The sequence below is a fragment of the Brienomyrus brachyistius genome, chromosome 7 (assembly GCF_023856365.1).
Source record: "Brienomyrus brachyistius isolate T26 chromosome 7, BBRACH_0.4, whole genome shotgun sequence".
Classification (NCBI taxonomy): domain Eukaryota; kingdom Metazoa; phylum Chordata; class Actinopteri; order Osteoglossiformes; family Mormyridae; genus Brienomyrus; species Brienomyrus brachyistius.
In genome coordinates, this window is record NC_064539.1 from 29,636,147 (window position 1) to 29,661,785 (window position 25,639).

Sequence of the window (25,639 nt, forward strand, 5' to 3'; positions counted from 1 at the left end):
TCTCTCACTTCGCCTTGCCATTGTTTGTTCATTTGTTTCTTTGCAGAGGTCATCCATGAAATGGACACTCATTTAGCTTCAAGTCTTACAAGTAAGTCTGTGCCTGCAGTGCTCCTGGTGACCACCGATGGCAGATGGCAGCTCGTGCTCACTGAATAGAGCATTAAATCGTTCATTTGGGTGCCGAACTTAAATGTAGGTGGAGTTATTATTGCAAAACGTGGTCTCCAGACATTTTGTTGTTGTTGTTTACAGATGCTATAATTAGCGACAAATCATAAACGGTTTCGTTTGTGGCTTTGCTAAATATCAAGCCAAAATGCAGTTAAAGCAATACTGTCCTTAATATGCAGTTCTTCTGAAGTGTGCGATTGATGCAGTAGATGGCAGTAGATGGCAGTAGATGGCAGTAGATGCCGGTGATGTAGCTGTCTATCTAATTGGCTGGGTTCTCCCATATCCTGGACATGCTGTTTTAAGCCAGAGTGAACAGCCCAGATGGAACATAGTCAAGAAAGGTAAAAATGTTTGGCTGGTGACAAGAATGCAGTTCCTGTACTAATTTTAAATTGACTCATAGGGCTGTTTTAACAATGAACTGGAGTCACCTGACACTTGTACAATTGCTCTGGAACTTGTGCCCTGGCGAATGGAAGATACACAATAACTATAGTCTACTTTATATTCCTCAAACCAAACTCTAGTCTCGAACCCATGTCTGATCTTTTCATACAGCCAGATGAAACAGCCAAAGATAGTACTGGGGGTGGCAGGGTTACCTCACACCTAGGTTGGGTGTTTCATTCATTTAGATACAAAGGTTTCCTCCCACCAACCAAAAACATAAGGCTAATTGGCATCGCTAAATTACCAAGGTAGTGTGAAAGTATATGTGTACCCTATTATGGACTGGTGTTCCATCCAGAGTACCTCTCTCTTCTGCCATATCCTGCCTGAGATAAACTTGAACTCCCCCCGCCCCCGCCCCCCCCCCCCCCCCCCCCCCCGTGCCAATGACCTTGACCAGGACAAGCATTTGGAAGATGGAAGGATTTCAGGGTACTTCTGCAGGAAATGTAACTACAGCAAACAGCTTTAATTGTATCTTTCCACAGTGTCAACTTCCTCCTGCTGCCTGACTGCTCAGTGACATCATCTCCCACCATGGATGCAGGGAATGGTCACTAACTGAAGCATAGTCTCCTCGTGGAGAACATTCACGCTGGAGTGTTTCATTTGTAGCTAAATAAACTATTCAAGCTTAGTTAATAAATGAAGCCTGTCCCACAACAGGACCGTCTGGCTTAGAGGAGAAGAAAGCGCAGTGGAGATTGGCTCAAGTGAACGTCTCTCACTTACTGAGTAGGCGGGTCAAAGACGCAAAAGGCAAGACTGGTTTTTCTTTTTTATTCACAGATGCAAAATCTACAGGGAGGGAGGCGTCGCTGCATTGACTTTTTCCACCGATGTCAGGCAAGAGGCTTAGAAAGAGCCGTCAAGGTTTTGTTATAGTGGAGAAGCAAAAATGGATGTAGGCGGCATGTTCAGACGCGCGGAGCAAGTGCCGTTTTTATTAAGAGATACGTTATCTCTGCCGCGCTAATAACTTTTTATTTCCCTTTGGATCACATAAAACGAACAGGACACCATATTAAAAAGGTACGGCATGACACCAATTTGACATTCCGTGTTTTTTTTTCGGGGGGGTCTCGAAAACCCCGTGAAGAAGACGCTGTCACAAGCAAATTCTTAACCAGGAACCAAATAACAGCGGAACTTAGTGTATAAGTTGCATGCAACAATACGTGTATGTACATATGTGAGTTGTATAACGATGGAAAAATCTTTTAATTAGCTTTGATTTTTTAAGTCATGTCAGCGGTAGCAGTAAGTTTCTGTTTAACCATCATATGACATTTTAGGCGCATTTTGTGTATAATGAATTGAGCTTTTCAACGACTTTCCCATGTTCCTATTCAGTTAAATTGCTTGGTCTTCTCAGTTTGCTTTTTTTCTCAGTTTGCTTTTATGATTCTGCTACGTGTTTGGCAGTATAGCGAACTACGCTGCGCTATGGAGAGCTCCTAGCCTAAACCGCATGTATCACATCTTTACTTTGCGCTCAGTTTTTAAGTTTTTCCTTAACACTACCTTGTTAGTTTTTGTGAAGACGATTTTTTTCAATGATGCAGCTACACCTCATTAACAGTGGTTCGTATTTACATATAAGGATTTGTGTTTAGCTTTATAATTATTATTTCAGAAACAGTGGGCCTCCGGCACCTGAGAGCTGGGGTGTAATATTCTGCAACCTGGATGCCACATTGACCGGGCAGAAATTTTGAAGCGGCTCTCCCTCGTTTCTTTTGTAGCTGCGAAAGCTGTTAGAAAGGCAGGCTTCGGGAAATGCAGCGATGCGGTGACGTATGTAGCATTTGCGGGGAATCCAACTCCAATAAGTCACCGCTTATTTACCTATAGTGCTCGTCTTCGTCGATGACTCATTGGAAGGTGGATGAAGATAAAAGGAAACGATTTATAACAACACCAAAGGCACAAAATCGACGGGATGGCAGTGCCGTCCTTCAACACCCGTCCTTCGGAATGTGGGCACCGTTATTGTTATAATACTCTTAAAGTGGAGAAATACTCAGTTGCTGTCAAAACAAAGCGAACGGCCACCGCTTCATCTAATCATAAAAAGACGTAAATATTTCCGTTTAAGCGATGACTTTTGCTGGAAACACGTTTCCAAAAGTTTTAGACCTGTACAAAAATAATTACGAAAACTCTATTCTTGAACTTAAACTTTTACGTTGCCCGTCGTTTATTTACCTGCGGTCAGACACATGTATTACTACAAGATATTCCCAATTTGAATATAATATCTGTATAAATCTAATGTGTCAGGCATGTTTTGGAAGTAATCAGTCTTAATTCAACCTTTGCAAGTAAGCAGCCTCCAACGGCAGCATAATGTCAAAATTTATATGGTTAGCATACATTTCGTATCGAGACTATTTCCTGTAGCGCATAGCGCAGGCAAGCCTGTGCGTGTTTATGCCCGCATCATCGCGAATGTAACTGATGTTAAATCTCTTAAAGAAAAAGACGAGTGGATTGACACCTTATCAGACGAACGCAGCAATCCTAATGAGTTACTTCAAAGATTGACTTTCTGGCCCATCCACGGCTGATGGTATTAACGATATTATTATTTTCATTGTTGTTGAAAGGCGAAAGGTGGAGAGTTCTCGAAGTAGTTTACACATCATTGTAAAATTGGTTATCATTACATCTGCTTTCATGCCGTGTACTTCCAGGGAAATTAAGCAACCGATAACACAAATAAATTTAACCATTGTGCAATAGAAGGAGTAAAATGGCTGTGAAACATTAAGCGTTCTTGCCTACATGAACAAAATATCTCTTGACATGATATCTGATATCTCTTAATTATAATTACAAACCTGATATTGCCCTCTGTGTAGGTCTCACGGTTTATAATCTGATGAAGTGAAGGTTACCTGATTGGAGAGGTGACAACTACTTATAAGGTCATTTGAATGTTTAATATATGACACCCTGTTTTACTTCGACTTACAGGAGTGGATCAGGCATTAGCAGGGCCTAATGGTCTCCACAGTCATTCCAAGCCAGACCTTTAAGTTTACATTTGTAATCGTAATATCCTGATGTTTTTTTACAGCTGTTTTTCGTTGCACTCTCACAAACTCATGGCTACCTGAAACATAGGTGCAGACCTTTGGGCCCTGCCTTCATCTTCCCACATTCACCCACATTTTGTAAACTGGCATGGGCATTGTGTACATCTGTAAAACTGTTTTTAGGTTTTGACTAATATTAAATATACCCTTGAGGCATGGTGGTGCAGTGGTTAGCACTGTTGCCTCACACCTCTGGGACTCGGGTTCGAGTCTCCGCCTGGGTCACATGTGTGCAGAGTTTGCATGTTCTCCCCATGTCGTCGTGGGGTTTCCTCTGGGTACTCCGGTTTCCCACCACAGTCCAAAAACATGCTGAGGCTACTTGGAGTTGCGAAATTGCCCGTAGGTGTGCATGCATGAGTGAGTGGTGTGTGAGTGTGCCCTGCGATGGGCTGGCCCCCCATCCTGGGTTGTTCCCTGCCTTGTGCCCATTGCTTCCGGGATAGGCTCCGGACCCCCCGCGACCCAGTAGGATAAGCGGTTTGGAAAATGGATGGATGGATGGATGGATGGATAGCAGGATTCCAGCAGCCTTTTGAGGTTCTGATAAGGAAGGTCGATAGAGAGGAATCTGGTTGTTTCAGTTGTACGGTTCTGCTTTACCATTCAGGCCCCTCATGTCACACGAAGGACAACATCGTTTCACAGAATCACCAGGCGATTTTAGTGGAAGTTCAAAGACTGTTCTACGAAGGGATGGGCAGGTGATGTAGCAAACCATTATCTGGACCAGTTGATCGCAGAATCAAATCTAAATAGTGTACAGAGCTTGTTAAAAGAATTTGTGTTTTTTTTTTTTTTTTTGGGGGGGGGTGAAAAAAAATAGGGTGATTATCACTTTGAAGAAAGTCATTCCTCCCCCAGTGCAAATGTGTAAAAGTTACTCTAGATTTAGTTGCACATTTATGTAATTACCTCAATAATTATATGAGCCCAGAAAGGAAAAGTACTCCAGACTTCCTGTAAATGCTTCTTGTGTTTGGCGGGGAATAAAAGCGACTAGTTCCAGTGAAGTCTCCCTGGAAGCAGCTCCAGTGGCCCACAAACAGTGACTGCTTACAGTCGTCTCTGATTTACAGCTTCATTATTTCTTATCATTTTAGCAGAAGCGTGCAACGCAGTAAGGCTTGATGGTAGGGATAGAGTTATACTAAAGGAATTATGGGTAAAAATTATGGTGGCTTGGCTTTCATTGATGGGATTGTTGGTTTTGGGTTGTTCCTTTGTCTTATCCACGTTTGCTGCGATTCTTTACCAGTGACAGAAACGTTTAACTGGCTTGTTGACAGCATCTCTTTCCACAATCCATGGCAGCGAGGGAATAATGCTTGAGACAATACCTAATGCAACCTGAAACACCTCTCACTGAATCACTGGCGCTCTTGTGAGATATCCATATTTTTCTGTCATACTTTGGATATCCAAACTTTATTATAAGTGCCTTCTCGAATGCCCTCAGATCAGGGTGAGCTATTTTTTCAGCAAACACAAGATTGGTTCGAGTATGCTGCTGACTTAAAACTAAGTGAGGCCAATTTGCCAAGGGCAATTTCTGTCGGGTTATTAAAACCTTTTGGTTTTATTCAGAATGACCTCATTAAATGCTATTACAAGTCTTAGGATAATAGCATTAATCACCTTTGCTAATTGCAGGTGTTTACTATATCAGCGTATTAGTAATGACCGACATGTTCGTAAACAAGCTTGCCGGAAGACTTGGATACGACCTTGAACTCTATAACACTGTTTCATATTTGGGTACATATTGCAGGCGAAGGCAAAAGGGAAGTGAATAACCCTACATTTGAATATGATCCTAAGTCTGTACTTTCCAAAACTTAAGTTTAATGTCCTTGCGTCAGAACAGGTCAGCTCGATAGCATGACACATTTTCTCCCCAGGACGCAATAGCATTTCCATTTGTTCTCTTAAAAATTCAATGCACACAAACTGAGGGGTGCGGTTATACAAAGTGCAATGAATGGGCTGTTTATGGCCATACATGCATTTTGTCTTGTGAATCACAAGTCTGTTAACAATTAATACCACAAGTATGCATTCACTGAAATACTCATTCAGTTTAGGAAGATGATGCTTAAAACCTTTCCCAAAATGGGCAGTATCTATTTTTTTAGGAATAGCAGCTTAGTTACTGTTCTCTAGTCCATTCGGACCTTGTTTTAGGGTAAAGCCTATGCAAATATCCCATAAACCACATAATGCAATATCTGCAGAACTAATCTTTCTCCTTATCAAATGGGCATATCCAAGCATCACAAACAATAATACTGTTATATAAATGTCACTTTTGGGCGGCTATTAAGGTATCAAATTACAATCATCAGAGACCACTGTGTGATTTATGTACGTGTGTGTGTGTGTGTGTGTGTGTGTGTATGTGTGTGTGAAGCAGATTATATTTAATGTGTAGCGAATGCATCTTGAGGGGAGGGGGCCAGGTGGTGGGCCGGGGGGTTGCAGAAGCAGAGAGAATGTAAGTTGGGCAGGAGCCCAGTCCTTTCTGTACTGGGGTTTATTTGTGCATGCGAGCCTGTCTGTGTGCGTGACTTCCAGCTATGAACTGAGAAGGAGCAGCTTGGCCTGTTCAGCTGTATGTTCATACTTTTAGTCATGCAGCCTGATCACCTAAAGCCGCGAGCACCTATGTGGAATCTACCTGTCTGCCTGGTCCATCAGAAGAACAACAGATCAGGCTGGATTTCCCAAGGCACTAGAGCTAGCAAAACACACCATTTGCAAAGAGACACATTTCACAATACAGTGCTAATATCCATCCATCTATTTTCCAAACCGCTTATCCTACTGGGTCGCGGCAGTGCTAATATTTTTAATATAATATATATATATATATATATATATATATATATATATATATATATATATATATATATATATATATATATATATATATATATATATATATATATATATATATATATATATATATATATATATATATATATAAATATATATATATATATATATATATTATTTATTATATGTGGGGGGCGGCATGGTGGTGCAGTGGTTAGCACTGTTGCCTCACACCTCTGGGACCTGGGTTTGAGTCTCCGCCTGGGTCACATGTGCGTGGAGTTTGCATGTTCTCCCCATGTCGTCGTGGGGTTTCCTCCGGGTACTCCGGTTTCCCCCCACAGTCCAAAAACATGCTGAGGCTAATTGGACTTGCTAATTTGCCCGTAGGTGTGCATGTGTGAGTGAATGGTGTGTGAGTGTGCCCTGTGATGGGCTGGCCGCCCATCCTGGGTTGTTCCCTGCCTCATGCCCATTGCTTCCGGGATAGGCTCCGGACCCCCCGCGACTCAGTAGGATAAGCGGTTTTGAAAATGGATGGATGGATGGATATTATTATATGTAGGTATGTGTACATGCGTGTGCGTGTGTTTGATCCTTTCTACAGCCAGTTAAGCCTTTTAGCTAAAATAAGGATCCATATATATATATATATATATATATGTAAAAAATATGTGTATGCCAGTGGTTGTCATGGTAGCCTTTAAGAAAGAAATAGTTGTAGCAGTTTGCAGATGAATAGATGCTGTTTCCGGGAAAGGAGGACAGTACATTTCCATCCTGATCATCGACATCCTGTCAGATTGATTCTTTCAGGGGAATGTCATCATGCTTTGCTGAATTTGACCTTAATGGGCTGGGTGACCAACGGTCTTCATAAAACAAGGCATGCCTGATGTACAAAAACATCCTGGACTTAATTCGTCTGACGTAATTCACACATAAAATGAATCTTAAATTGATTGTTCCTTTAAAAATCATTCTTTTTTTAAATATCTGTGCCTCCAAAACTTTCTGAAGGTTGGTCTTTGCATCTATAGAGCCCTGATCAGAACCAGTGGAAGCCCGTGTGGCACCTCGGTAATTGTTTAAGAAGCACTAAAATTATCTATAAATGATTCATCAGGGAGCTGAAATCTGACCAACATTTGTCTTCCTTGTGCAGGGAGTCCGGGGCCAGGCAGTGCCTGCACCATGCAGCCGTTTAACTTCCCAGACATCCCCCTGGACATCTACATGGTCATCTTTGGGACAGGCATCTTCGTCTTCATCCTGAGCCTTATCTTCTGCTGCTACTTCATAGGGTAATGGCTGAACTGGGCTGGAGTGACGACAGGCCTGTCTGAACACACCAGTTAGCAAATTAAAGAGCATATCAGAAAGCCACAAGACTCCTATATACATCTCATTTAGCAAAATTTTATTGCATCCAATTCCCAGTGTCTCCTGCTTCACTTTATATTTATGTCCTGCTGTCTTAGAAATTTTTAATCTTAAAGCATCCTGCTGCTATATATATGTATATAACTATATATATTGCTATCTAATGTATGACAAAGAAATTTACTGACTGTGCTACAGCCTAGATGCTGGTCATGAAAATCTGAAAGGGCTGCGTAAATTATTACATTTCTCGTAAATGACACTTCAAGGGAGTACTTCACCAAAGGGGCAAATCAGGGCCACCTGGGGACTTAAATATTACTGTACAATATTAATTTACTCATACCAAATCTATATGGGGGGGGAAATAACATCATTCTCTCTTCTATAATGAAGCCCTGTAACGTGACCATGCATAAATAAAGGCGAAGCTTCCTTCAGAGTGAAAGAAGCACAGTCTTAACTTGTTATTTTTGAAGGGGGTTCTGGATTGTTTGCTGAGTTGGAGTCAGTTTAATATCTTTAAGGGTTTAATGGAAATTTTATATCTCTGCTTTTTCTTGTTCCAGTTCCACTCGTCTTGCTCTCATGAGGGTCTATTGCACTTTTCCCAGCCTGGGAATCCTGAACTTTGTTTAAGTTTTCCCACCATCACCCTAAAGGCGCAGACACACACACACACACACACACACACACACACACACACACACACACACACACACACACACACACACACAGCTTTCAGCCCTGTACCACAGTTAACACTGGCTAGTCCTGCATCAACAATTAAACTTCTTTATGGATGTCTGATGTTCAGCCAAACCTGCCTGAAAGGTCAGTAATCACACGACTGAAATGCTGCCACACAGGGCACCACATTCCCAGGGACACTGGCAGAAAGTCCCTGTCGCTGTGTGAGGAAAGTAATGTAAGGGTTAGGGTTAGGCTGCTTCTCAGTGATTCCAGGGATCTGCGGGCTGAGCTCCACATGTCTAAGCAGGTCTGACTAGCCAGCAGGGTCACTCTGGGTCAGGGCATCAGCTGCCTGAATTTCCTTTTATTGGCTGGGGCAGTGCTCTCTGCCCCCTGGTTCAGGCAGAATCGCCCTGTTTCTGAAGACGTTTGGATCACGTGCATCTTCTTACTCCTGAACATCTGGTAAAGGTGTCGGGCCTCGCAGGGGGGGCTTCTATCTGCCTAACAGTCAGCTCTTCCCAACAATCTGCTCCCTGATGAGCTGTGGGCGCCGCTGTGGCAGGACAGGAATTGCAGCTGAAACAGGAAATTTGAGAGCAGGAAACCCCCCCTCCCCAAATCACAGTGACAGACGTCACTGGAAAGGTTAGGGGGGGGGGGATCAGTGTCCTGTCACTGTCCCAGTGTCACAGGACTACATTTCGTCTGTCTGGCAAAAATAAAAATAGTCTACAGTTGTTCAAGGAAAATCCATTCATGTGAACTAAAGGTGGTTAGCAGGCTTTCATTTTTAGATTTCCGAACTTCAGTACTGGCTTGCTGAGCAGGGGCCAGAGGGAGAACAATTTGGAACCAGCCAGATAGCTACACATACAGACCCGGCTTGAATACTGTAGAGGCGTATGAACAGCAGATGAATGAGAGATGTTCAGGCTGGCTTTCCTTTAACAAAAATCAGTGCTTGCAGTCAGTTTCGCTGCACTACTATCTCTAATTTCTCTCACAGAGTTTTCTTTTTAAAGGGAAACATCTTGTTTACATTTACAGGAATCCTTAGAGATTCTCTCACTAACAAGGGTTTGATTTCTTTCTTGCATGGTCATATCGCAAGTCTGTTACCCAGGAATGAAAAACAGATCTTTTCTTGAGATTCATACAAAGTGATTCCTTTTTAGAGGACTTTAAAGCTATTTAGTTGTGTCATGTATTAAAGTGTTTATAAAGTATTTGGTCAGTGTAACGGAGTCCTTCTCTAGTCTGTCACGAACAGTTCAGCGGAAAATCAACAATCATTTCTATGTCAGAGGTTTTAATGTAAGTGTTTGTGCTCTTAGGCTGTATGCAGAATAAGGCTATATCTTAACTCAAGCACGAGTACTGGTGCTTTCCGTGTAATCGCGATGTCATCAGCTGTTATAAAAGTTGCGAAAGGTTTTTTGATCGTCCGTAAAACCTATTGAGCGTCACTAAGGCTGCGCAGGTCTAGACATTGTTCGTCAGCGTTTTTATTTATTTTTGCCACGTCGATCTCATCCACAATTTAATATTATGAATAATCCTATTATTAATGCAATCAATAGTTAATTAAGCCAGCTAATCACGTGTAAGCAGGTGTCGCAACAGCATGCAAACAATTACATAAGTTCACTTGGAGGTGTTCGTGCTTGTGCTACAGAATATGGATTAAAAATGTATATACAGGAACGATATTACATAAAACGTGGTTTTAGTTGGCGTGAGGCACTGAGCCGTAAGCGACTGCCCTGTAAGTGCTTCCTAATCCAGACAATCAGGGACACAGATCATTATCGCACGCCTTTGTCCGCCTGGATATTTATGGATTTCTGAAACGAAACAAGGTCCTATTCTTTTATATATAAAAGGTGTGGGAAGCACATTGTGCGGATCCCTGCTTTGCCCATCTGTCTCCACATGTTTTACACTAAAAAAAACGAAATATATCAAGTTCGAAAACTTCGGTTGTTCGACTACATAAATGCAAACTCATGCGCAAAATAAATAAATTAAGCAGATTTTAAAAATCCATTATATAACGCCTGGTTTTTGTTTGGATACGAACGACACGTCATCAGATTAATTTGGCAAACTGTGAAAGAGGGGTGGATCTGACCTTACGCATTACAGACAATCTGGATACTAGCAGCGTTTGCAATATTTCACCGAGACAGAAGATGGTTAAGATGACGCACGAGTTATTGTTATTGTTGTTTGTCAGATTAGTAATGGAAATGTTCATGCTGAAAATAAGCATTCTCTGGTAGCAATTACGGGAGTTTATTTGAACATTTTACCAGTAGGCTAAATAACATGGTCGTATCTATGTATGTGTATAGTATACTATATCAGATTATTGGCAGAGGTGGCAGTTTCAACCAACCAGATGAGCCCTCTATGACTGTGACTCATAATGCTCAACTGGTTGGTTGAAAGTAAATCATGGTCTGGATTTTTACTTTCTGGACCTGAAATTACCACCTCTGATTATTGGAGTATGTGGAGAGCAATAACTGCAGGGGAACAAGGACACGTAGGGAGGCTCTGTGCGACCAAAATTCACCTATTGACGCAGACTGTGGTGGCAGCTGCTAGACAAAGCAGCTGCTAGGATAATGTACTGAATAACAATGGTGTACCAGATAAGGCGAAATTGCCAGAAAGTGGAAAAGTACGGACAGGGGCGGGGACCGCTTGTAGAAGATTATAAGACACACATGAATAGTAAGGAAGTCGAACTCTGTTGGGATACGGTGTGTCACAGAGTTCCCAGATCTGTTGGAATAAATGGAATAAAAGGTTAATGGAATAAAAGGTTATTGGATTAACTCATCCACACCTCCAGGTGATCTTTTCATTTTTTAACCTTAGATAGATATTAATCTAATTGATCGGTCTATCCAGATAATAGATTGTCTCCCTAGCTAGCGTCACCGTGTTTTCGATTTAATAAATTCTGTAACACTTTACTTGAGGGGACACAAATAATGTAGTATTATGCTATTCCTTATGTATTAGTTGACCACAAACTAAGTGTTAGTTATTAACTGATGTTAATTAAATGATGTTTCTTCATCATTAATGAATTGTCTCTCACCCTTTATCTCATGTAAGTACAATATTTGTTACAATATCTTTTAATTATGTAAACCTTAAAGAACTACTGAAGGAACCACTGAAGGAAGTACTGCAGGAAGTACTGCAGGTAGTACTGTAAGAAGTACTGCAGGAAGTACTGTAAGAAGTACTGCAGGAAGTACTGTAGGAGGTACTGTAGGAACAAATAATGAATAACATATAAAAAGGTGAGCTCATGTTTGTTTATCTTTAATGAATTGTGATGCATCATTCAATTTAAGAAGGGTTACATTCATGATTTGTACTTCAGTAGTAACTGAGTTACTACTATGTGTTTGTGTCCCCTCAAGTAATGTGTTACCATAAAGTCAGTCCTTGCAGTGTTTGTATTTCATTAGATGCTCCTTATTTCCAAATGGTTCAGAATGGGGATTGGCTGATTTCCTAAGGATCTGAATGGGGATTGGCTGACTTCCTAAGGATCTGAATAGGGATTGGCTGACTTCCTAAGGATCTGAATGGGGATTGGCTGATTTCCTAAGGATCTGAATGGGGATTGGCTGACTTCCTAAGGATCTGAATAGGGATTGGCTGACTTCCTAAGGATCTGAATGGGGATTGGCTGGCTGGCAGGACCTGCCTTCACATCCCCTCCTACTGAGTACTTTGCATCAGTCTGATTGTTGCCTTTTTTCTCATTTCCTCCACAGCAAACTTAGGCACCAGGCTCAGAGTGAGAGATTCGGATACAAGGAGGTAAGATCCTCGCACCCCAACAGCCACCACTGGGTGGGGCTTCTCAGAGGATGTCAGTAAGAATATAACAGGCCTTCCATCCAAACGGTGAACTATTCACTCTGCGGCGCATGCATTATACAGTCGTGCATCAATGCAAATGCAATGTACCTCACCTTATTGCATGAATAAATGATAGGAGTGATTTTACCATTTTGCAGCTGGAGTTCCTAACATTTGATGGCCCTCGCATTCATGGGCCATCTAAGTATTGCATAGCAGTATTGTGAACCTGCAGATCACCAGCTAACAATAAGACGGACTTAACAGGACAGCTTGAACTGTGGCCCTGATTTATTTCCATTCATGTTAATGTCTTATAGGTCATATTCAAGGGAGATACTAAGAAACTAAATCTACATGGGGTAAGATCCAGCAGGTTCATCTGCTCCTTTTTTAACTCGCCGATGTCGAAAATGTTTATCCGTGGCCTTTGGTAGCTGTGTGCTAAATGTCACACATGCAATTTAGCTAGAAGCATAAACGCAGGATTAAAGTAACACAGTGCTGAGATCTGTGCCGCTCTGCTCGGCGACTGAGGTGCCCCCCCCCACCCCCCCTTGTGCTAACTGTCTCATGCCTCTGCGATGTCACTACAGCAGACATGTGCCGTTTGCCTGGAGGATTTCAGACTAAAAGAAGAGCTGGGGGTGTTGCCATGCCAACATGCCTTCCACAGGAAGTGAGTAGTGTGAACCGTAACCTGAAATGTGACTGTAGGCTGCAGTCCCACGCGAAGTGAGGTCCGTGTAAAACGTGAAGCCCAAGTTGTGCCTGAAAATAAAATACAGGTGCAAGACTGGCACGTGTGGTGTTATCTCACCGTGGGAAGCGGTAGATCTGTGATGAGCTGCATAATCTAACCTCCCTCAATGAAAAACCACTGCAGATTTATGTGGCAGTGTCCTCTGCACTCTCTATGTTGTCCTTTCACTCATGCACTTTTTTCTGCCCGTTGCGGCGATACCAGAATTGTCCATTTCAATAAAGTGTATCTTTCATCCATTTGTCTGTCTTATCCTCCTGTCTGTCTGTCTGTCTATCCACGTGTCTGTCCACCCACCTGCCAATCCAGTCGTACAAACTCGCAGAACAAACAAATCATGCCAGTAAGCCAGAGCCTTCATGCCCACAGCCTCAGCTCGGTGGCTTTGAGGAAACTGAAAGCAGTCTGTTGTCTGTCAGATATCTCTGAAGGTAACCGCATGCGGCCCCCAACTCACGCAGGGGAGGGGCCAAATGCAGTCTAGATGTCAGCTCAGACATGAGAATGCTGTGCTCATAGGTCCTGTGCATTACGGACAGCACACACTGCACACTACAGCCTGCTCCTCCAGTCCTTCTGTGGTCCCTCAGAGCCTTTGGGAAATGAATACAGGCAGTACTAGTACCTCCCCGGTGTAAAACCATGTGTTTTTATGATGCGGCATGAAGAATTGAAGACATTGGCTTTGAGCACACTGAAGGGATCCCCTCTGTATGACAGGGATGGGGCACCTTAGACCGATTAGTGGTGGAGATGGGGTGAGGGGTGGGTTTCCTGGGAGCAAAGCAGGCATTGGGCAGGGAATGTTTAGAGTTTCATAATAAAACCTGATTAGCTAGTCATTTCAGGATGACCTACAAACATCTCCGCTGAACAATTAAAATGGAAAAAGGCATTGCATGCATCGATCTGCCCCTAAGAGATTTGGAATGATTCTGTTCAAAATAGGTGCAGCTGCATGCGTGTGTGTGTGGGGGGGGGGTTAAAAATAATCACACTGAAGTTTTGAACGCACTAGTCTAGCCGTGGTCATGTGTGCAGGGGTGGGTGTGCAGTGAGTGTGCACCCTGGCGTCTGCAGGTGCTCAGAATATTCCACCACATGCCCTCCTAGCAGTATCGCACTTAGGAGTATCTCTTAAGTTTTACATCACCATCGCTCTCCAAACCCGGCAGCACCTTTACGGAGCCGGCCCTTCTGTAGTGGGAAACCGACGCGAGCTGGAACCACGCTGTAACTAGTCTCTCTCTGCGGTGCATCTCGGTTCCTGTAGGCCAGTGGAAATGTCCTTCATGTCTGAATGTGATGAAGCTACTTGTTGCAAGTTGTATTGGTCCAGCCTCATGCCTCTGCTTTGTAAACCTGGGCCCTGAGGTCCACCTGCCTCTAGATAAGCTAAAGTGCAGGGGAAGCAAAGGCCAGCTGTGTTGTGTGTGCAAACCTCCACTCATCATAGCGGACACTGAGGCGCAGTTTCCATCCTCAGGTCGACTCAGATTGGCCACATCCTTTGCAGGGTAATCCATGTGTTGGCGCTGATCGTAGATCAGTTCACTGATGATCTGGCCTTTGAATAATGTGTGAAGAATTGATCTTGCTGGGGCATAACCCAGACACTTTGGCCAAGTCTGGCAGAGCCATCCTGACCTCCACCTTTCTGTTTGTGTGTGTGCGTGTTTGCAAACCTACACCCAGGTGTCTTGTGAAGTGGCTGGAGGTGCGGTGTGTCTGTCCCATGTGCAACAAGCCGATCACTGGGCCACACGAGCAGCATCACAGCCTGGGGACCCTGCTGGATGAGCTGGTGTGAGAGGCCTGTCCCGGGCAGGACTACCAAAGAATGGACAGCAAAATGGAGACGTCTGCCTACTTAACCCTCCTGAACTATAAAGCCATTCTCCAAACCATAATTATAGACTTACTCGTTAAAGGAAGAGCTGGGGTAGCGCAACAGAGCTACGGGATGGAACTTCGTGCATCTCTGAGACTGCATGGTTTCTAGCCCATGGATTAAAATCATGATTTTAAGACTCCAGATTAGATTTATATTGCTTGGGGAGTGGCGGTTCCCTCACAGCTGGATTGTTCCAGCAGGACACACATATGCGCTGCACTGGACTGCAAAACAGCGTAAATCATAACATTTCTCTCTTCTGCCGAGAACCTTTTTTCTACAGACTTTCAAAAGCAGGCTTTTCGAATGAGTGTTTGGTTTCTTTTTTTTTTGAGCACCTTGTTTTGAAAGAGAATAGGAAATTGCACACATCCGTCTACCCATGGAAGACCGACCGTCATCGAAAAACATAGTTACTGGCAGTTTCAAAAATGCAGTGCCACTGGTAGGTGCTCTGTGGGTAGCAGACAGCTGCAAAGGTGCCAGGGTAGGAATTTTAAAAAAACAGTCCTACAGAGTTTACACTGTGGTTTGGTCTGCAATTCCTGCTTGTGGTGTACAACAAAACTTTGACATTCCTATCTATAAATGTAATTTTACATCAATAAATGTTATGTATTAAAAATACATTTAGAAAAAAAAATTATATAATGCTTTTGTAAATTTAAATAAACAGAATGTGCAATGAGGTGGTTTTTCAGTGATATAAAAGGTAAGGATACTGCAATTCATAATTTCATGTAAAGCTCGTGCGCAAATGTAATGTAATACAAATCTGTTTTTCATTAACATAGTGATTACCGAACTTACGCTGCTGTAGTCTATGCTTAAATAATAATCACAAAATCATTCAATACTGGATGAACAGACATGATTCAGCTCTGGGGATAATGTTTGCATTTTTGAGAACAGAACATAGCGCAATTCATATTCTCACACAGCATCTTGCAGTACTGCACCTTTACCGTGGGAAGTGGGCTGACGCACGACAGAATAAATGGTGACCTGCGGTTTTTTTCATTCTCCTTTACTCACAAAAGGGGATTTTTATGCGTAATTAAGACTTCATACAGTGCAGTTCTCTATAGACTATACTGGATGAACTGCCTTAAACTGACACTTGCATACGACTTATTCATGTGTTTATGTCATGCCTTGCATGCCAAAATAATGCAAACATCACAGTTACATTTATATAGCAGACATTTTAAAAAAGTAAGGTCAGCCTGTCCCTGGAGCAACTGGGGTGACGGGCCTTGCTTAAGGGCTCTATGGTGACATCACTCTGCTGACCCAGGGTCTCTGCTGAGTCTCACCCCCACCTGCTAAGTAGGGTACATTTTAGTCCACAGTTTCCTCTGAACCAATGAAATTGATTAGCAAACCGTATCAGCTCATTACTATCCCCTGTCAAAGTGACTCAGAGCTCCTCTCCTTTGGTAGCGAAAGAAATAGGTCAATTCAGCATTTTAATAAGCCTAAAATGACTTAAATGGTTAATTAACTCAGGAGCTACATTTGTGTGGAAGCCCTTACTTTTAAATGTCAGTCTAATTTCTAACCCAGTGTTTGCCGACCTCCTCTTCACGGACCCTCAGACAGTACGTGTTTTAGCTTCCTCCCAGCTCTTGGACCGGGTTGAGAAACACGGTTCTAATCGTTTTCCGGGTCAGAGTTGCCAGGAGCAGAATAGGACACTAAATGGGACGCTAGTCCACAGAAACGGGGATAATTCAGAGGCATCAATTAGCCCTGCGTGTCTTTGGGATAAAACGAGAGCAACCAAATGTAATGCCATGCAAACTCCAAACACTGTATCAGAGCAAGAGAGTACGACTCGTATGCAGACACTATACTGTTACCTATCTAACTGTAACCGACTTTGAGCTTCTTTTCAGGTTGTGGGATTTTACATCACTCGACCGAAACTAAGCATTATAGACCATGACATCGGGACCTAGTTCTCACAATCAATCCACTAATTTTGCACTCTCAATCATAAATGCGCCCATTTCAAATTAACAGTAAAATGTCTCTGACTTTCATACAATATTATTCAACAATAATGCAATAACTAGCCTCTGGAAATCCCCACTAGCAGGGCTATTCTAAAACTGCCCCGATTATTTACACTACGTCTGAAACGGCGTACGACAGGATTGAAACCATGGGACAGTAGAAAATAGTATAAAATCCTATATCTTCATGAAATGGCAAAACGGGTTTCAGATGTAAAACTCTGCGCTCTGGCCAGAGCCGCCGAAGCTTAACAGAAGCAGAGAGCAGGACTCCGGAACCTTCTAAAACGCGGGCTGTGATTGGCTGCTGCTGGAGGAGGAGGAACGACGGGAGTCCCGCTTATAGGCGGAACTTCCTGCGAAAGCATTAAAAGTATATATATATATATATGCAAGATAGATATACATTACACGATAGATCGAGATACCCTTGCAAAGTTTTATAGAGTAGAAGTTAATACATCAAGGTATTTTTGATAGCTGTAATTAGTATTTACCAAATATTGTACAATTTTCAAGATAACAGAAATCCAACCAATCATATATTCCCAGAATGCAATTGTCGGTAAATATAAATAAGGTTCGGAAAGTCATGTACAATTGCGCATATGGTTCATGATTATTATGCAACATTGTGTGTTTCATTTGCAATCTGGACGCCTGTCATATGATATGTAGTGTATTTTTTACAAGTTATTAACAAGCATTTAGATACCGAAGAACAACCCACCATGACAGAAAAACATGAGCAATAACGGTTTCTTTTAGGTTTCAGGCTACTGTTGGTACGATCCTTCTAGGTCATGAGCGTGATGAACGGGTCGATCACTGTCTGTCAGTGAGATGTGCCGCCTTCCTATCCTTGTTACGCAAAGGCACAGTACCCTTCTGATCCCTAGAAGGTCGATTTCCGTAAAAATAGACGGATTCTTTCAAATGGCTATAATCCGTTTTTTTTTTTTGAGTTGCGTGATGGTGGAGATTAAGAACAGAAAGGAAGTGCTTCTGTTTTCTTATCTGCTGGAAGAGCATTGTCTGAATTTTCTAATGGGTATTTAAGAACCAAATAATACAAATATGGTCTTGTAAACGGCACATCTCGGTGAGATGGGTCATATTTTAAAATATCTGCAGTAACTGGCTGTGCATTTAGCGTATAGTCAATTTTAACCAGGACAGCACTCTCCCCCACTTCATATTCGAAATCAGCTAAAGTGTGCTCCACAGTGCCCTCTGGTGGCAGTTATACACATGCCCCACAGTAGTTCTCCCCAAACGAGCTTAATGGGCCAAATGGCCTCTCGTTTGTAAATTTATGTTTTTATCAATTCCAAACTGCGGGACGGATTCCTATGAAAGTGGTTTATTTCAGGTTAATATGCCTTAATCTAGCATTAAGCTCAATTTCTTTTGGGTGTCCATAGCTATGTTACACCAGTTCAAATATTAACGTTGATGGACAGCTAGTGTAATGACACTATGTTAAACATTTCAAAATTCTGTTTGCACTTGATTGTATAGAAATGGCTGAAGTTCCCCTGTAAGTATTGAACATGCACAGGCAAAATGAACAGCACATATTAAAAATCTTCAAACTACTGCATTTCAGATGTGACTCATAAATGCCAAGAGCCAGTATGAATCACGTAGGTTCAGTACAGAAGAGCTGGTGGGAACGACGCTGCACTTAAGATCTATAGCAGACCATCTAAATTTGAACTTGTTTAAACAAAAGAATCTGCAACCTATAAGTAAGTAATTCCCACTTTATTTCAAAATATTTAAATGTCATCCAATAAGACAAAAAAAAATACACAAACTGAAAGCAAATGCAGCATGATCAGGCAAGAAATGGATCAAAGCAGGGGGGGTGAGGGTCAGGGAGGGATACTGTTTGGGAGTGTACTCAATGGTTCAGAGCTGCCCACAATCTGCAATCACAACCTTGGCGAGCATTTTCTACAGGACCTGCCGCAGCACTCGATTGCAATCAAGATTTTGAATCCTTCCACGACATTCCTAAACACCACATGCTTGCCGTCCAACCTAGTGAAGAACCACAAAGTTTGCTTTCTCGGCTTGGCAGTTTATTTCCCAGGTAACACTTGGTCATTATTTCAATTATTCTACCCTTCCTTTAGGAAACAGGTGTCAGACTCCAGTCCTGGGGAGCTGGAGCCCTGCACAGTTTTTGGTTTCCCCTCATTTAACACACCTGATTCAACTCCTTTAACACACCTGATTCAACTAACTACCACACAGTTCCTGAGCTGAATCATTTATGGTGGAAGAGGGAGAGAACTAAGGTATACAGGCTCTGACCCGAGGACTGGAGTTTGACACCCTTGCTTTAGAGAATTTATGGGAAATGGAGTATAATTCTGGGGAGAATGGGAGCCAATTCTTTTAAATAAATTTGAAATTGGTTTGCGGGAGTTTGAGACAGAAATATACAATGAAAAATGATTTGGTCAGAGAAATAACCAATCAGATTGTATAGGAGGTGGGTCCAAGCAACTAGGAGGCAGGACCAAGCACCTGATTGGTTGATCTCACTGCCTGTAGTTGCATGAACCCACCTCTTCTGTAACCTGATTGGCTGTCTCGCTGAATTAATCATTTTTCATTCTGCCCTCAGAGCATTGCGAAAGTAAAACTCCCATGAGCCATGAAATTGTTTAATAATTTTAAAAAATGTTTTAAGACCTGTTACCAATTTGCAGTGCAGTCCTTAGTATGGTGCATTGTGTGAAGTGCTACCTCATTTAAATTTACAAGCAATAAAATTCAAACCCAAGTTATCAGGCAACATTGGATCACTGTTACAGTTCCTCACCACTCAGTATTTGAAGTGCAGATGAAAAACAGGGCTATTCGTGTTGGGGCCCGAATTAGCCATGGAGAGAACGCCAGCGCCTGTGTGCTTCAACTGGTTCTCGTCATCAAACTTGCGGCCATAGATTGACTTGCCCCCAGTTCCGTTATTGTTTGTGATGTCACCACCCTGTAGGTAAGGATGATTACAGCTAAAACAGGCGTAAGTGATGCCAGACGCACAGCTTCTAGTGACGACCCAAACCAAAAACCCACAACCCAACTTATTGCCTGAAAACAGAACACAAATCCAAACAGTCTCCAGGTAACCCAGAAAGCCACGTCCCACAAGTGTCCGTGTCCCGCATAGACCCGACACATGAACTGTGGAATGATGCGGTGAAATGTGGATGCCTTGTATCCAAACCTCTTCTCTTGGGTGCACAAAGCCCTGAAATTCTCAAATAATTCAAACAGGAGGAGAAATCTTTACAGAAGAGCTTTAACAAATTACGTTGCATATAAAGTACAAGACACTAAGGAATCAATATGCAGTTGTGCAGCCCTACAAGCAAGACTTTGAAAAGCAGCATACATAAATGTAGAAAGATATACGGCTTACATCAGCTCTCAGCTGTAACAAACAAACAGTTTGTAAGGTCTTTAACCATTCAAACATTTTGATAGTTACTATTAAGTTGTTACTCTGAATAGCATTTTACGTCCCAGCTTACTCATAGACCGTACCTCAGCCTGTCATCAGCTGAATCACCGAGTACAGGTAATTACATACAACGCCAAGTTCACTTACGTACGTTGCTCTTTCATAAAACTAGATTTAACGTAATGACCATAATTACTCTCTCCGTAGGGGTAAGTATTCGAAGACTGCACCATGGGCAGTACAACTGGTTTTTTACTAAAGATTCTGAATCATAATCAAGAATTGGAATTGCGCTATAACCGAGTAGTTATATCATGGCTATATTTGTAAATTTGGAGCATTTTGTTCAAGTGGCGCCACCTTATTCGTAGCTCAACGAGACTAAGTTGGGCGCCTGACGTCCCAATGTCCCACTGCAAATCTACTCAAGTGTATGTGCTGTTGCAAACAATCGTCTTCTGACTTGTAGACAATTAAAAGACATGCATGAACTACACTCCAAGCAAAGTAACTAATCCTTATATTTCTCTATTCTAATCCTCTTTAACTCCCACGGGCAGTTCAATCGATTTGGTTTAAGCTCAAGTACGCGAGCACGTACACGGCTGTCCTTAATTTAGCTCTAAAATTAAGTCGCAAGTCTTTGCACCTTTTGGCGTAACCAGCGTAATATCGGGACTGCGCCGTCTGGCCGTTTCACCACAACCCCCCAGTGTGACCGTGCAGCGAAATGGCCGTGCAGCCTCTACAAAGAAGCGGGGTCGCATCCCAGTGCGCGTTTATATCTCCATCAGGGAAATGCGACCAAATCCAATTAGTAGCAGACTCTGCACAGGTTTACCCATAGGACAAAAGGATATGCGACCGGCGATAAAGTAAACGCGAAAGGAAACGAAAAAAGCGACTTATAAGATACTTTATATATATATTCACCCCGTGGGGTTTCCTTCTGGTATTCGGGTCCCCCCCCCAGTCCAAAATCATGCTGAGGTTAATTGGAGTATTGCCCATATGTGTGCACGACTGCGAAAATGGGGCGTGCGATGGGTTGAGACCCCGTCCTGGGCTGTTCCCTGCCTTGTATTCGTAAGATCCGACTTCAGAAAATGGGTATAGATATTTACAGGTATCGTATTTTGGCAGGTACAAGTAATATAACTAACAGTGTCGCGACAATGAATGCGAGGAGTAACCGTACACGTTTATGAAACATCGCTTACATGATTTGTAGAGCTGTACAGTAAGTCTTCAAAGTAGTATTGTAACTAACTGCGTCAATTTCTTACCAGCATGACAATCCTGCCAATATTTCTGCTGTCCACAGTGATGTCAAAAAAAGACTTTTGGGTTAATCATGTTGATCTGTATTTATAGAGCTGACAGGCGCTTACTTCACGTACTAATAAAAAGCCACAGATCCACAAAATATGTAGATTTTTACTCTTTACGGAAAATGCCGGATGTCATCGAATTTATGATGTCATTCTACGATTGGCACTGCGATGGGGTTGTAAATGTCACTAAAGTGGTGCATTTAAACAAATGTAACTTAATAAAATCGCTTCAGTCGGACTCGTCGCAGTCCGCATTAAAGCCAGGGACGGATTACGGACCGGGTCAGCGGGGCCGCTGCCCAGGGGCCCTTGGGGTGCAGGGGGTCCGTGGGGCCCCTAGCCCAAAACAATTTGCAACGCTTATCACCAATGTATTTTCGTTTATCTATTTTAGAGGGCCTACATTCTTTGATCCTCTGCCTACAAGGGCCCCTGACCCTATAGGGAGGGCGTTTGGCTGCCAAGGGCCCTTGAATTGTGGTGGTGGTGGGGGGGCCCTCGCGAACGTTTTGCCCAGGGGCCCACACAACCCATAATCCGTCCCTGATTAAAGCGCCGTATTATTAGTACACCATTATATTACGTAATGCGTAATGGCAACAGTTGTGCGAGAAGGCATAGGTAGAGGAATAAAAAGCGCGCATTTAATGCAAAATAGCAGCAAGTGTTACAGCGTGTGTTTTCTCAGATGGTCGTGAAATACGTGAAGTTCAGGTGATAGAAAACATTAAGCAATAAATGATAAATGTATTTCCGCGGGCGCTGCGCAGAAACCACGCATTTGAGACCATGGAGCTGGATATAGTTTGGTCACTTTTAAACTTGTTATTTTCGTCTTGTCTCGGGGAAATGCCACACCCCTGTTTGTCATTGTATACAGTATGGAGCCGATCTTGTATAATCCTTTGACCAAATGAGTTAGAGAGTATCTATTCAGAGTCCTATAGTGTTCCATTTTGTTTTTAATGTGTGAAAGTGCCTAGATTAGCCGCAGTTTATGAAGCACTCTTTCCCTCATTTCACGGTATTTTATCCCATCCGTGTGACGCTCCTTTCCTCACGTCTTTGGTCACAGTCATACTAACAGTTTAAGCCCGTTCCGCAGGGTGCTGCTTTTGGGCTTTCGATACGCGCGGTCCATAATGACCTATATTGCAAAATAACCTTACAGATGCCGCAATAATTGCAAATTGATGTGATGTAAATAGATTTGCTACTTACAGACTGGACTGATGGGGGATTAAACGGTCTATGTCTTCACTGGAAATGATTTGCGGATTTCAGTACAACCAGCGAGCCCGTATTGGATAAGCGAGTAGAAGATGGATATCTGGGGCGTTATTTATCCAAAAAACAAGCACACATAAAAGAAAGGGCATCAGGGTACACCAATTATCTTTAATAATAATTATAATATTAATTAAAAAAATGAATATGATACACAAATAACCGGAAACAAAAACAGTTGCACATCCAATAACTGTTGACGTTCTGGGTCATCATCTTACAAACTGCAGACGGCCGACGATGCCCAAAAAGCGCTCATAATATCCGACGAGACAAAGAACCGAACACGTACTCCTTCCAAATTTAATTCTCTCTGAGATAGAGCTCATCGTAAAGGAGCTGGCAGACAAAGCAGGTCTGCTAATATGCACGTTTCATAGTGTTTTACATGGGTATATACAGCGGGAGGAAAAATATTGTGCTTAAAAAAGTCGTCTTGTAAGCATTTACTTCCATTGAGAAACGGCGATTCTCCAACGATCCAACCGAGCTTCACTGAGCACCTTAAAATCCATTTGTCTAGTTACAAAAATGAAAGCAGGTATAAACATTTAAAATCGTAAGTTTCTTTTCTTTAAATAAGGGCCAACGGGGGGGGAAAACATTGCTGTAACATGAAGTTCAGAGAGTTTCTGGTGAAGGATCAATGATCTCCAGGGGTCTGGATGAATAATGAACATATGGCCATGAGGGGAGGGGTGTTCAAACGACGACAGTATATTTAGGGCAGTTTATTTTCTGGTGAGTTTGCCTCCGCCTATTTCCTCATGCAAATAAGATGGAGACCCAAACCGCACTAAGTAAACGAAGCAGATTCGGGACACGCAGGAGTGTGCATGTTGTGATTTGCTATATTTGAAAAGTATGGTAATATATTACTGGCGAGGACAGCAATTCTTTCCACACTGATGAACCGTTTCTTTCTCTGGACCAGGATTGGTGCCAGGGCAACAACACCCCCCCCCCTTAATAAAATAAGTAAACAAATATCTGGCTTTTCAGACTGGGAGTGCGGGTGATGTCTGTGCCAGGAATATCTATCTGGGTGTGGCTTAGAGATGCGAGCCCCCTCCCATAGCAGGGCTCGAATCACCCCACAACGATGGACGGAAAACTGCCAGCTGCTAAACGTGTCCCGGCAGGGGGCGCCTTGGTTAGCTTTTCTCCAGCAATGAATATTGGCAGGTCGGACTTCACAGCGGCCTGGGCGCGACCACATGTAAATTCTCACCATTGATTGTTAAAAGCAGGACCGATTTCTGCTCTCCGCCCCTCCTAACCACCCCCCCCAAAAAAAGAAAAAAAAATGGAAAAAAAAATGTTTAGGGGGCAGACACAAGGACAGGCGAGGGATGCTTCAGCCAAAGAATCTCTTTCCACAGTTATTCATGAAATGAATATTTCACAGCAATAACTTTCAGAGCAGGAGTCTCTTAATACAACAAAGGAAATGGGAAAACTAGTTAATTACCACAGCGAACACAGTGAAATTGGGATGAAATGGTCACCAACCAGCTGCCCATTACAAAGCTCTTCTGGTTTTAAAGACTCAGTAGAACTAGTTCAAAATAAAAAAAAAAATCAGAAATGGTCATACTGGTCTGTCAGGGACTGGGAACCATTTCAAATGGATTTCCAGGATTAATCTCATTATACAAGATGCCTTAGTCAGATAGATGCCCTTGAGTAAAATTTTGATCACTGAACATTGTGTGCTGGGCGGTACCAGCTAGCTGCTAAACGTCGCGCACAGTGTGGAAGCCAGTACCGGACATGCCTCTGACAAACGCTGGGATGTGGAGGTGACTGTACAGCTGTCAGAGGACAGGGGACGCGCCCCCCCCCAGGGCTCTATGGCAGGAAGTCTGACAAAGGCAGGCCCCATCAGCCTCAGGAGCTCCGTAACAAACCACGGTGCGTCACCCCACTTGGAAAATCTCCCGTTTATACGAAATGCCCATTTACTCACGTATTTCCTCTCTTGGTTTAAAAAAGAACCGTCAACCCTTTCCAGCTCGTCTCCGATATCTAACCGCGTGAAGCTCTCGATGTGACACACGACTTCCCCGGTGCTTACAACTCCATTCATGAACTGTATTCCAGCTGGGCTGCCTTTCTGCTACTGGATTCCTCCGAATCAGTGAACAAAGCAGGGCTTCATATCTTAAAAATAGAACAGTAAAATCTGTCAACATAGTTCATAGGCAGTTAACGTCACATTATTTTTCTAAAAACACCTTCAGTGCCCCCACCAGATTCTTAGATTCATGACAGGAGGAGCTAGAGTTGGACTAATGGTACAGCCCCCCCCCCCCCCCCCCCCCCCCACCCC

The 25,639-nt window shown here is 42.8% G+C and overlaps 2 protein-coding genes and 1 non-coding gene across 6 annotated transcripts; 2 read left to right on the top strand and 1 right to left on the bottom strand.

Moving 5' to 3' along the window:
• The first annotated feature begins 1,394 nt into the window (after window positions 1-1,394).
• On the top strand, window positions 1,395-15,878 carry LOC125745998 (RING finger protein 122-like). 4 transcript variants are annotated; one of them, XM_049019471.1, is made up of 6 exons: window positions 1,395-1,659; window positions 7,729-7,867; window positions 12,446-12,491; window positions 12,854-12,895; window positions 13,133-13,212; window positions 14,992-15,878. In XM_049019471.1, exons 2-6 carry the CDS (start codon window positions 7,758-7,760, stop codon window positions 15,104-15,106), a joined length of 393 nt encoding a protein of 130 aa, XP_048875428.1. In that variant the 5' UTR covers window positions 1,395-1,659; window positions 7,729-7,757; the 3' UTR covers window positions 15,107-15,878. The 4 variants fall into 4 exon arrangements, with proteins under 4 accessions (XP_048875428.1, XP_048875426.1, XP_048875427.1 ...); XM_049019469.1 differs by having other exon boundaries at window positions 1,396-1,659; window positions 13,130-13,212; XM_049019470.1 differs by lacking the exon at window positions 1,395-1,659 and adding an exon at window positions 7,290-7,643 and having other exon boundaries at window positions 13,130-13,212.
• A 2,120-nt stretch (window positions 15,879-17,998) lies between these two features.
• Window positions 17,999-18,102, top strand: LOC125746937 (small nucleolar RNA U13). Its single transcript, XR_007399113.1, has one exon. It is a non-coding gene; the product is annotated as a small nucleolar RNA U13 (small nucleolar RNA).
• An 858-nt stretch (window positions 18,103-18,960) lies between these two features.
• LOC125746422 (peptidyl-prolyl cis-trans isomerase A-like) lies at window positions 18,961-23,099 on the bottom strand. The gene is given in 4 exon segments (XM_049020363.1): window positions 18,961-20,080; window positions 20,082-20,212; window positions 20,395-20,481; window positions 23,082-23,099. Coding segments are annotated over 4 exon segments (276 nt in total). The 3' UTR covers window positions 18,961-20,040.
• Between the last annotated feature and the right edge of the window lie 2,540 nt (window positions 23,100-25,639).

Bases quoted from the DNA above. Each gene is read 5' to 3' on its own strand.
- LOC125745998 (XM_049019469.1), top strand. From the start codon at position 7,758: ATGCAGCCGTTTAACTTCCCAGACATCCCCCTGGACATCTACATGGTC. The intron at 7,868-12,445 runs GTAATGGCTGAA...TTTCCTCCACAG, and splicing joins TTCTGCTGCTACTTCATAGG to CAAACTTAGGCACCAGGCTC. The intron at 13,213-14,991 runs GTGAGTAGTGTG...ACCTACACCCAG, and splicing joins CAACATGCCTTCCACAGGAA to GTGTCTTGTGAAGTGGCTGG.